Source organism: Pristiophorus japonicus, chromosome 9, assembly GCF_044704955.1.
Source record: "Pristiophorus japonicus isolate sPriJap1 chromosome 9, sPriJap1.hap1, whole genome shotgun sequence".
Lineage (NCBI taxonomy): Eukaryota > Metazoa > Chordata > Chondrichthyes > Pristiophoridae > Pristiophorus > Pristiophorus japonicus.
The window spans coordinates 220,211,130-220,223,731 of NC_091985.1; the positions used below are offsets into that span (position 1 = coordinate 220,211,130).

Genomic DNA, 12,602 nt, shown 5'->3' on the forward strand with positions numbered 1-12,602 from the left:
AATATTGCAAATATACATCCTAATCCTCTTTAAAAAGTCCATCTATCGTACCTTTATATTCTTTCAGCTGAGACCAGTGTTTCCATCGACCCCTACTTTTCATATCAATGCAAGCACATGTATCTCCACTAATTAATACCTCATATCGTCCGCTCCCCTAGGTGCGAACCCTGGTTTCTCTGCCACTTCCTTAACCATTACCTTCGCCCCCACCTCAGGGATTATAGCCGAGGCGGCTATCTCACTGTCTTCGTCCTCCTCCTTCTGCCTTTCTCGGACCTCCTGTCGCATACCTTTCAACTGCTCACTCAATTCCCTCACATACTTTCTGATTCTGTCTCGTAGGCGACTTAATACCGAATATTCTACAAGTTTCTTTCATCACTTGATCCGTGAAATGAGTCCCTTGATCCGTGAAATGAGTCCCTTGATCCAAGCCAATCATGTGGTAATAAGACTGCCTCCCATTTAGCATTTCCACCAGTGTGTGTTTTGTGTGCAGTATTATTTCTCCTATCATTATGACAGACTCACTAATTTTGACTGCCTAAGTGGCACAATCCAGTGCGGCCAGGCATCTGGACAGACCGGCAGCCGCTGGAGATTGCTGTGTCGAGTAGTAAGCTATGGGTCTCATCCTATCCCCATGCATTTGTGTCACCGCGGCTCCATAGAAGCCTCCCTGGTTCTCACAATATATGTGGATCGGGAGATCCATGTTCGGGAGTCCCAGCCCTGGAGCTGACATTAGGGCTTCCTTCAGATTACCGTATGCTGCTTCTTGTTCGGGGCCCACTCTACAGTTTCTAAGGATGGTTTTCCCACTTTCACGAGCAGCTGTATTGGTTCTGCGATTGCCACAAAGTTAGGTACAAAATTCCTGCAAATAGTTAAAGAGCCCCAGTACCTTACGCACCCCTCGGACTGTTTTTGGTTGGGGCATAATCCTAATGGCCTCCTTCCTGTCAGTGAACATGGTCCTAGTTCCTTGGGATATTTCGTGTCCCAGGTACTATACCACAGCTTGTCCGATTTGTGCCTTTTTTGGGATTTACTTTGAATCCTGTGTCCTGCAGGACTTCCAGTATTTCTATACGTGCTCCTGTATGCCCCCTATCATCCTCGGATGTTATTAGTAAGATCATCTATGTATTGTAGTGTAGTACTCCTATACAGGGTTAAATCCACCTTTTCTATGGCTCAACTCATAGTCCGGTGGAATATAGCCGGGCTATTGTGGAACCCTTGTGGGACCCGTGTCCAGGTGTACTGATGGTCGCTGACTGTGAAGGCAAACTTATCTTGGGACTCTTTTGCCAGGGGTATGGACCAGAATCCATTGGCTATGTCTAATACAGTGAAGATCTTATGCTCTGGTTTTAATCCATTAAATGTGGTGGCTGGGCTGGCCACGATGGGATGTTGACGGGGAGTCACCTTATTGAGGGCAGTATAATCAATAGTTAACCGATATGATCCGTCCGGCTTTTGCATGGGCCAGACAGGGGCATTTGTTGTTCCCTCTACCTCTAAGTATACCGCTTTCCAGTAACTTCCTCCACTATCTGTCTCACAGCCTGTGCAGCTTCTGGTTTTATCAGGTAGTTGGACACTTCCCACATTAGCATGCCTGTCAAAATTACTCTGGTTCCCCCAAGGTATTTCTAGATTGTTTCCAAACCTTTTAGTTTTATTTCTTTTTTTAAGAGATCAGATTTAACATTTTATTTTGAATGTATCTCAGTATTTTGTTGTGCCTTCTCTTAACCCGTGGTACTTGAAACCTTCACAACAAAATGAGCTCTTCACTGTTCCCATCCTAATCTCTGCTCCCCTTTTGTAATATTTGTATTTATTGTTGGATTACAAAATGTCAAATATGGTAATACTGTGTTTTTTGATCGGACTTCTCATTTATGCTTATAGTGATTCACAGATCACAGAATGCAAAGTACTTGTTTTATAATTGTGTGCCCAATTTCTGTTTTAGAAGCTGAACATCAAAAACTCTAATCTTTTGCTCTGTAGCTTCAATTTTGTGATACAGTATTTCATAAATTACATCTTTTTAAGCTGCAGCTTCTGACGCAGTAGTTGTGTAATTTTATTAAAAAGGCTTCCAAACCCAAGATTTTCCAATACAACCAAAATGTTTATCAAGGAGAATCACCTGAAATATCTCAATCACAATTCAAATATTGTACTGCCAATCTTTTATTTAAAACTCTTTTTACTGAGCTAGAAGTTTTCATGTCAAGGTTTTATACAAAGGAAAATGGGAGCGTACTTCCCCAGTCCGCAGGCTTTTTTTGAAGGCATTACAATTTCCCTTCTCCGTTCTTTATCTCATTCCTAGACTAAATTTATTGTCTTTCAACCCAATGTAATCAATGATTATATGTTTCTTTTGACAAGTAAATGAGCGTGTCGAAATTCTTTTTAAAAACCAACGGGACCACGCATTTTTGAACTTTTGCTCAACAAACCTATCTTTTGTGAATTTCCTAGCTCTGTAACTTATCATCCGAATAAATCCGCACCTGTGCTTCTACCTTAAAATGTAATTCAATTCTAGGTTCACACTTTCTTAAAACTTCCCACATACAGGACAACACTACAAAGGGTTTAAAAAAAAAACTTTCACTGTCCGAAAAAGTGGGTGGAGCGAAAACAAACAGACAGCTCCACCATTTTTTCCAAACAGGCTTTCAGACACATGAAAAATTCATTAATTCCCACCTCAAATATTCCGCAGTCAAAAATCACACAAGCACTTTCATTCAAAGACAGACGTTCACCAAAGTCTCTCTTCATTCAACAAAGCTTATTAATTGTTTGGTCAGCTCTATTTTTGGATCTATATGTCACTTAAGATAGTCACTATCAGGTTTTTTATGGTCATCCGAAAAATATCCTAGCCCCCCATAAGAGAGCAGTGTCCAGCATATCTTTACACGTCATACTCAGTTTTTGATACGTCTACCCTTATATCGGTTTCACTGTATTCTCAGATGCTGACTGTCTTCCCACTTGTATCACCTAACCCCAGTGTCTACAGTCCCACTGACTTCTTATCGATTAAACTGTATTCTAGATACTGACTGTCCCTCCAGTCAGTTTCCCCTACCCCTAGAGCCTGCAATCCCATCGACACCTTATCGATTTATCTGTATTCTAGATACTAATGGTTCCTCTACCCGGTTCCCCTTGAACTTAGAGGCCATATCCACATCGATGCCTTCTGATAGTGTCTATCGTGACTTCCCAATTCGCCAAAGTCTTTAACACCATAACAGACTTTTCACAGATTCAAGTACCCCGGGCAAAAGACACGTCTCATAACGGCTCACGTCGGATTATGAGGTAGTTGAAGATACTCACTCGTGATGGATTCGTATACGTTTGTCTGTCGGCTGCCCATTGTAACCCTGCTTGCAGCGCCATAATGTTGTGGGGTATTAAAAATATAACACTCACACAAAGGTTTTTTTATAGAGAAAAGAGTTGTTTATTAAAACCTGATTAATCAAGGGCGATCTGGCCTCATCAGTACCGTTACTGAGTGCTCTCAACATCGATCTCATAGAACAAGCTGTGTAATTACATTTTTATACAGTTGAGATACAGTCAAAATGGTGGAACTACGTGGGGAAGTGTTCCATTGGTTAAAACAGGTTACAACAATTTCATTGGGTGCTACAGTTACATTAATTTTATTGGTTTCAGTAATTTCTAATGATTCCATTGGTACAATCAGTTCTGACGACTGTTGCTAGAGAATAGCAGGTTACGTGTTACATTTCTGGGAACGTCTTCCCAGACTAATTCTCAGACTGATGTCCTTGGCAGACATATGGCTACCCTCTGCTTAAAAGAGGCATTGTCCCTGTTATCTCCTGTGGCTGGAACATTGTGGCCTCCTTTCATTATTTCTGTGAGCTGTCTCCATAAATCTTGAGGGTGTTCTTATCTCCTAAGAGAATTTCTCTGACCTTAGTGTTTCTGCCTAATTCAGCTATTGTACCATGAACGCATTTTAAACCTTACTCTCAGTCTTTCTTACTTAATTTTAATTACAACGATTTACTTTACCCCAAATTAAAGTTTTTCGCTCTTACAAGCTGCATTTGGAAAATAAACATTAATTGAACCTGTCAGTTACGGCATTCATTAAATTGTAATTAATAAAAATCACCAGAAAAAATATCTTCTGGAGTTTACTCAATGGGGTGTGAGTCTCCGCTGAGGGTTTGTTACAGTTTTGGTCTCCAAATCCAATCAAAACGGCCTGATTTTGGTCAGCTTGAATAGTGAACATACTGCAGACCTGTCTGCTCACCGATTTTTAAAATAATTTATTAATATTATTTATTGTCCCTCTGCCCCCAATCTTGATGGGGTGACAAAATACAATTCATTTCCCCAAATTTGTCTTTCAATTATTGGAAAAAATCCTGAGGGACAGGATAAATTTTCATTCAGAAAGACACAAATTAATCAGGGACAGTCAGCATGGATTTGTTAAGGGAAGGTCGTGTCTGACTAACTTGATTGAAGTTTTTAAGGAGGTAACATGGAGGGTTGATGAGGGTGGTGCGTTTGATGTAGTCTATAAGGATTTTAGCAAGGCTTTTGATAAGGTCCCACATGGCAGACTGATCACGAAAGTAAAAGCCGATGGGATCCGAGGCAAAGTGGCAAGTTGATCCAAAATTGGCTGAGGCAGGAAGCAAAGGGTAATGGTTGATGGGTGTTTTTGTGACTGGAAGGCTGTTTCCAGTGGGGTTCCACAGGGCTCAGTACTTGGTCCCTTGCTTTTTGTGGTGTATAATCAATGATGTAGACTTGAATGTAAGGGGTATGATTAAGAAGTTTGCAGATGATACAAAAATTGACTGTGTAGTTGATGAGACAAAGCTGCAGACTGCAGGAAGATATCAATGAACTGGTCAGGTGGTAGAACAGTGGCAAATGGAATTCAAGAAGTGTGAGGTAATGCAGTGAGGTAATGGGGAGGTCTAACAAGATGAGGGAATACACAATAAATGGTAGGACATTGAAGTGTAGAGGAACAGAGGGACCTTGGTGTGCAGGTCCACAAATCCTTGAAGGAAGCAGGACAGATAGAATAAGGTGGTTAAAAGGCAGAAGGCATACGGAATACTTGCCGAGGCATGGAATACAAGAGCAGGGAGGTTGTGCTTGAAGTGTATAAAACACGAGTTAGGCCACAGCTAGAGTACTGCGTGCAGTTCTGGTCACCACATTACAGGAACGAGAGGGTACAGAAGAGATATGAGGATGTTGCCTGTACTGGTGAATTTTTAGCTATGAGGAAAGATTGGCTAGGCTGGGGTTGTTTTCTTTCGAACAGCGGAGGCTGAGGTGCATAAAATTGAGGGGTCTAGATCGAGTGGCTAGGAGGGACCTATTCACCTTAGCAGAGGGAAAATAACCAGGAGGCATAGATTTAAAGTAATTGGTAGAAGGTATAGAGGGGATTTCAGGAGAATTTTTTCGCACAGGTTGGAGGGGGTCTGGAACACTCTGCCTGAAAGGGTGGAAGAGGCAGAAACCCTCATAGCATTTAAAACGTACTTGGATATGCACTTGAAATGCCATAATCTACAAGGGCTACGGACCAAGAGCTGGAAAGTGGGATTAGACTGTACATCTGTTTGTCAGCCAGCACACACACACTGGGTTGAATGGCCTCCTTCTGTGATGTAAATTTCTATGAAAACTAGAATTGTCTGTTCTGAATTTCTATCCTGCATTCAGTGATGGTTTTTCTAAACTCCTTTTACAGGGCTTTAGAAGGGAAGGATTTGCAGACGGGAAACTCAAACGAGATATCACATCAAGATCTGACAGAGTTACTCCATTCATCAGGACCTGAATATCATCTGCCTTTGAATGTGGAAGAAGAAATGTTTGTCTATTCTGTCTGTGGGAAACGATTTCAAACATCAGTGTGACTGGAAAAGCACCAGACACACACACACCCGAGTGAGAGTGTTCTAGTGAACTGCCTGTGGAAAGAGCTTTAACCAGTTACACAGCCTGAAAAACATCGCACCATTCACAGCAGGGAGAAACCGTACACGTCTTCTGTGTGTGGACGAGGCTTCAACTGATCGTCCAACCTGGAGAGACACAAGGGCACCCACACCATGGAGAAACCGTGGGAATGTGGGGACTGTGGGAAGAGATTCAATTCTCTGTCTGAGCTGGAAACTCATCGATGCAGTTACACTGGGGAGAAGCCGGTCACCTGCTCAGAGTGTGGGAAGGGATTCACACTGACATCCCACCTGCTGACACACCAGCGAGTTCACACTGGGGAGAGACCGTTCACCTGCACCGAGTGTGGGAAGGGATTCACTTACCCATCCCACCTGCTGACACACCAGCGAGTTCACACTGGGGAGAGGCCGTTCACCTGCTCCGTGTGTGGGAAGGGATTCGCTCAGTCATCCAACCTGCTGACACACCAGCGAATTCACACTGGGGAGAGACCGTTCACCTGCTCCGTGTGTGGGGAGGGATTCACTCAGTCATGCAATCTGCTGACACACCAGCGAATGCATACTGGGGAAAGGCCGTTCACTTGCTCGGTGTGTGGGAAGGGATTCTCATTGTCGTCCCTACTGTTGAGACACCAGCGGGTTCACACCGGGGAGAGGCCGTTCAGCTGCTCAATGTGTGGGAAGAGATTCACTCAGTCATCCCACCTGTTGACACACCAGCGAGTTCACACCGGGGAGCGGCCGTTCACCTGCTCTGACTGTGGGAAGGGATTCACTAATTCATCCTACCTGCTGAAACACCAGCGAGTTCACACTGGGGAGAGGCCGTTCATCTGCTCCGAATGTGGGAAGGGATTCACTGATTCATCCAACCTGCTGACACACCAATATACTCACCGGAGAAAGACTGTTCCCCTGCTCAGTGTGTGAGAAGAGATTGACTCGGTCATATACCCTGCGGAGACACCAGGGAGTTCACACCGGGGAGAGGCCGTTCACCTGCTCCCTGTGTGGGAAGATTGGACCTGTTCATCCCACCTGCTGAGACACCATCAAATTCACTGCAGGGGTTGGATTCTGCTGTTAATCACATCCAGGACTGAACCATGTTCATTCTGACAGTTGGAGTTTGTTTCTGCTGATGTTAATAACCCAAAAACTGGGCTGGAGTTTAATATTTTGATATGTCAAGTAAATCAGCTTTCTTTCAAACACACTGTCGAGCATTTGATATCTCCAAGATAAGAGAAAACTACCTGATGTCCGATTACAGACTTCCATTTTTGGGCCTTTCCTGCTTTCTAACTCTAGATTATTTCAGTTCTCACACCTTCGGTTACTCTCGGGGACATGTTCCAGCTTGTGTGATGAAGTGCTTCCTGTCATCACCATGAATGGCCTAGCTCTAATTTTAAGGTTATGACCTCTTGTTTTGGACTCCCCCACCATAGGAAATAGTTTCTTTATCTACCCTACCATCTCTTTTAATCATAAAACACCTCAATTAGATCACCCTTTAATCTTCTATATTCAAGGGAATACAAGCCTCGTCTCCACAACCTGCCCTCATAATTTACAAAAGTCATCACAAATACAGGGTAGAAATTCTGAACACAATTCTAGTTTCTCTGAAACATTCTTTCGTTTCTAGTCCCTAAGCTGCAAGTCCCCCATCCAACGCACTCTTCTCGTCACATCCTCTCTGTTTGAAATCCAGATTCAATGCATGCTCTGATTTCTCCATTTCACTCCTGAAGGTGCTGCGTGATGTTGGGGTTCGGTCCCAGTCACTATTTGCCCTCAAACAGATACATAATGAGGGGAAATCAATCTCTACCTTTAACTCTCAGCGATATGGAAAGAGGGAAATGAATGATCTTTTAAACACCTGGTCCACTTGGCACTGAAGTGTCTGAAACTCCACTGCCTGTGGAAAGAGCTTTAACATCGCACCAGGGAAACAAAATAGTGACAAATGTTAAACTGTTTTATTGACAAAAGAAATCTTGCGTGAGTTTTTAAACCATAAATTGTTTAATGGCTTCACACTGACTCACCAGACTGTCCGACTCAGGTTACACCCCTCAAGCTCCACGATTGGTTGCAGAACATGCTGCTCCCTGGGACTCCGGCCTCTCTCCCTGTTGGTTCCCAGGGCAATCAATCACCACTCGCCAACATTATACTTTCAGATGAGGTTCAGGGGCTCAGAGGAAGGAAATAAATGAGGCTTTGAAACTGAGATGGGAAATGCAATTAGAGAAACGTGATTCAATATATTAACAAAACTATTTAAAATCAAATGAAATGAATTATAATTTCATGCCAAGTGGGAAACAAGTGATGTCTGGACTGTGCAGGAGTGTTTGCGCCTGGTTACAGAATGTGTCACTGGCTCTCCGCTCCAAATGAAGTTCTTCCAGTTTTGCTAGAGTAAATAAGGAGCAACTGTTTCCATTGGCAGAATGATTGGTCTCCAGGGGACACAGATTTAAGGCGATTGGCAAAAGAACTAGAGACAACATGAGGAAACTTTCACACAGCGAGTTGTGATCTGGAATGCACTCATGATGGCTCAAGTGTCCACCTTCTGTGCTGTCCCATTCTATGATTATGGCGGATGTCCATACACAGAGTGCTCCACGTGGTGGAATATTCCCTATCTCCATCAGCTGGGTGGGGGTGGGGGGGTACAGTACTTCTGAGCCCAGTAGGACCACCAATTTCCCATGTGGGACTGTCGAGGGAGGTGGGTTTCCTTCCCTGAAGGACATTAGTGAACCAGTTGGGTTTTTACGACAATCCGGCAGCTTTCATGGTCACTTTTTCTAGTGCAGGCCCCACATATGACCAGATTCTTTCAGCTCAATTTCATAAACTGTCTATGCTTTTGTGGGTTCTCTCTCTCACTCCATTTTTCCTGTTTGGAATTCATTTTACAGGTATTAAAATGGGACAATTTGTAGACTGGAAGCTCAAATCAAACATCACATCGAGATCTGACGGTGTAACTCAATACATCGGGATCTGAATATCATTTGAACATGGAATCAAAAAGCACCGTTCACAGCGGGAGAAACGGTACATGTGCTCTCTGTGGACAAGGCTTCAACCGATCCTCTGACCCGTCGAGACACCAACGAGTTCACACTGGGGAGAGACTGTTCACCTGCTCAGAGTGTGGGAAGTGATTCACTCGGTCATCCTCACTAAACACCAGCGAGTTCACACTGGGGAGAGATTGTTCACCTGCTCATGTAGAGTGTGGGAAGGGACTCACTCGGTTATCCTCACTAAACACCAGTGAGTTCACACTTGAGAGAGGCTAGTCACCTGCTCAGAGTGTGGGAAGGAATTCACTTGGTCATCCATCCTGCTGATACACCAGCGAGTTCACACTGTGGGGAGAAGCCTTTTAAATGCCCGGATTGTGGGAGTGCGATAAAAGTTCCAGGGAACTGACGTGCCATCCACGTGTTCACACTGACTAGAGACTATTCAGGTGGGCTTTTATCTGACCTCACTGTACACCAGTGCACTCACTGGGGAGAGACCGTTCATCTGGTCCGAGTGTGGGAAGGGAGCCTCAGTGATCCAGCCTGTTGACACACCAGCGAGTTCACAAGTGATTGCAGGAGTTGGATTCTGCTGTTAATCAAATCCAGGATTGAATTGTGTTCATTCTGCCAGTTGGGGTTTGTTTCTGCTGATAATACTCCTGTAACTGGACTGGACTTTACTATTTGGGATATAGGTAAATAAATCAGTGTTACTTTCAACACATTGCTGCAGATTTTTGTCTTTCCCACCTGAGTGTTTAGCATCATCTGGTTGGAGCTCAGAGAGGACAATCTGGAGGGAGGATTGTACGCTGGGAACAGAGCTTCAGCCTGGACACAGTCCTTCAGGGCCACACTGAGAGGGGCAAATGGCACTTTGGTCCTTCTCGTCTTTCTTCACTGACAGCAAACTCTCTGTTTAGGTTAATCTTGACGTGTTTAAGGACCAGATGATATTCACTCAAGGGTGTTTAAAGAGATGGGACGCGTGCTCTGTGAACCCCTTGCCCATATCTTCAACAGCTCAATAGAGTCAGGGATTGTGCCCTGAGATTGGAAGGCAGCTCACGTAGCTCCCATTTTCCAGATTGGGAACAAATCCGAGCCAGGGAACTAAAGGCGCATCAATGTGACCTCGATCACTGGGAAGATGTTTGAAGGGATTCCAGGAGATGCTGTTTTCGATCATGGGGAACGGGAAGGGGCCCATTAGAGATACTGAACACGGCTTCCACAAAACAAGGTCACGTCTTACAAACTAGCTTGAGTTTGTAAAGAAGTTGTTAGGTTGGTGGATGGGGGGAATTCGGTTGACATTGTCGACCTCAGGGGTGTCAAACTCATTTCTTATGGTGGGTCTGATCCAATATCCTGGCACTTGGCGTGGGCCACATTCAGCAAAAGTTATTAACATAGGAATAAATGGAGATAAACTATCGGAATTTACATTTAGATTTTATTTACTGCTGTTGCTCACAATCCCTGGCACCCCTTAGCTTGAGCATTTGTGTACTGACCCTGGTCAAACCATAACCACAAGGATATCTGTGCATTGCTCTGACTGTGGACCACAAGGCTGTGTCACTATCCCACATACACATACCGTTGCCTTGTTTCACATCTCCATACAAACACCATCTCTTTACACATCCCCTTTCTATACAATTACAACAGACATGAACAAGGGCCTGAGGCTGATTAAAAGAAATAAGAACATAAGATAATAGGAGCAGGAGTAGGGCATTTGGCCCCTCGAGCCTGCTCTGCCATTCCACAAGATCCTGGCCTCAACTCCACTTCCCTGCCCGCTTCTGATAACCCTCGACACCTTTATTGTTCAAAAATCTGCCTATCTCCACCTTAAATACATTCAATGACCCAGCCTCCACAGCTCTCTGGGGCAGAGAATTCCAGATTCACGAGGCTCTGAGAAAAAATTCCTCCACATCTCAGTTCTAAATGGCCGACCCCTTATTCTGAAACTATGCCCCCTAGTTCTAGATTCCCCCACGAGGGAAAACATCCTCTCTGCATCTACCCTGTCAAGCCCCATCAGAATTTTATACGTTTCAATAAGATTACCTCTCAGTCTTCGAAACTCCAATGGGTAATAGGCCCAACTTGCTTAACCTATCTTCATAAGGCAACCCCTTCATCTCAGAAATCAACCTCGTGAACCTTCTCTGAACTGCTTCCAATGTAAGTATATCCTTCCTTAAATAAGGAGACCAAAACTGTACACAGTCAGGTTGAACCTTTCTTATCCAGGACTCCCTTATCCAGGTGGTGCATGCACAGAACACGACCCATTCACCCCGCCCCCCAGGTTTCCCATTCCTTTTTTTAGGCACAACGGTTATACCTTTCCTTTATGATTTAATTAAATCATTCACCTAAACAGAAAATCAACACACAAAAGCAAGTGATCAGCAGCAGCAGAAGCCCCTCAACATAGAACACCTCGGAGCCTACCTACAGCTCGGGGCCTGCTGGTCCCACTGGACACCTCTTGATCCGCCGACATCTCTGGGCCCGCTTGTCCCACCGACACCTCTGGGCCCGCTGATCACCGACACCTCTGGGCCCGCTGATCACCGACACCTCTGGGCCCGCTGAATCCGCCGACACCTCTGGGCCCGCTGGATCCGCCGACACCGCTGGGCCCGCTGGATCCGCCGACACCTCTGGGCCCACTGGATCCGCCGACACCTCTGGGCCCACTGGATCCGCCGACACCTCTGGGCCCACTGGATCCGCCGACACCTCTGGATCCGCCGACACCTCTGGGTCCGATGGATCTGCCAACACCTCTGGGTCCGCTGGATCCGCCGACACCTCTGGGTCCGCTGGATCCGCCGACACCTCTGGGTCCGCTGGATCCACCGACATCTCTGGGTCCGCTGGATCCGCCGACACCTCTGGGTCCGCTGGATCCACCGACATCTCTGGGTCCGCTGGATCCGCCTACACCTCTGGGTCCGCTGGATCCGCCGACGCCTCTGGGTCCGCTGGATCCGCCGACACTTCTGGGTCCGCTGGATCCGCCGACACCTCTGGTCCCGCTGGGTCCGCCGACACCTCTGGGCCCGCTGGTCCCACTGGACACCTCTTGATCCGCCGACACCTCTGGGCCCATTGGATCCGCCGACACCTCTGGGCCCGCTGGATCCGCCAACACCTCTGGGCCCGCTGATCACCGACACCTCTGGGCCCACTGGATCCGCTGACACCTCTGGTCCCACTGGGTCCGCCAACACCTCTGGGCCTGCTGGATCCGCCAACACCTCTGGGCCCGCTGGATCCGCCAACACCTCTGGGCCCGCTGATCACTGATACCTCTGGGCCCACTGGATCCGCCGACACCTCTGGGCTCGCTGGTCCCACCAACACCCCTGGGCCCACTGGATCCGCCGACACCTCTGGGCTCGCTGGTCCCACCAACACCTCTGGGCCCGCTGGATCCGCCAACACCTCTGGGACCGACTGCTGGATCCGCCAACACCTCTGGGCCCAC

At 46.1% G+C, this 12,602-nt stretch overlaps 1 protein-coding gene across 7 annotated transcripts in view; it reads left to right on the forward strand.

Moving 5' to 3' along the window:
* LOC139273721 (gastrula zinc finger protein XlCGF57.1-like) overlaps positions 1-9,808 on the forward strand; it is a 75,879-nt gene extending 66,071 nt beyond the window's left edge. For 6 of the 7 annotated variants that reach the window (XM_070890761.1, XM_070890765.1, XM_070890760.1 and 3 more), the window contains one exon: positions 5,810-9,808. In XM_070890761.1, coding sequence (XP_070746862.1) covers positions 6,174-6,959 — 786 coding nt within the window. In that variant the 5' untranslated portion in view covers positions 5,810-6,173 and the 3' untranslated portion in view covers positions 6,960-9,808. The remainder of the gene's footprint in view (positions 1-5,809) is intronic. The other variant, XR_011595323.1, reaches the window with a different exon arrangement.
* The last annotated feature ends 2,794 nt before the right edge of the window (positions 9,809-12,602 follow it).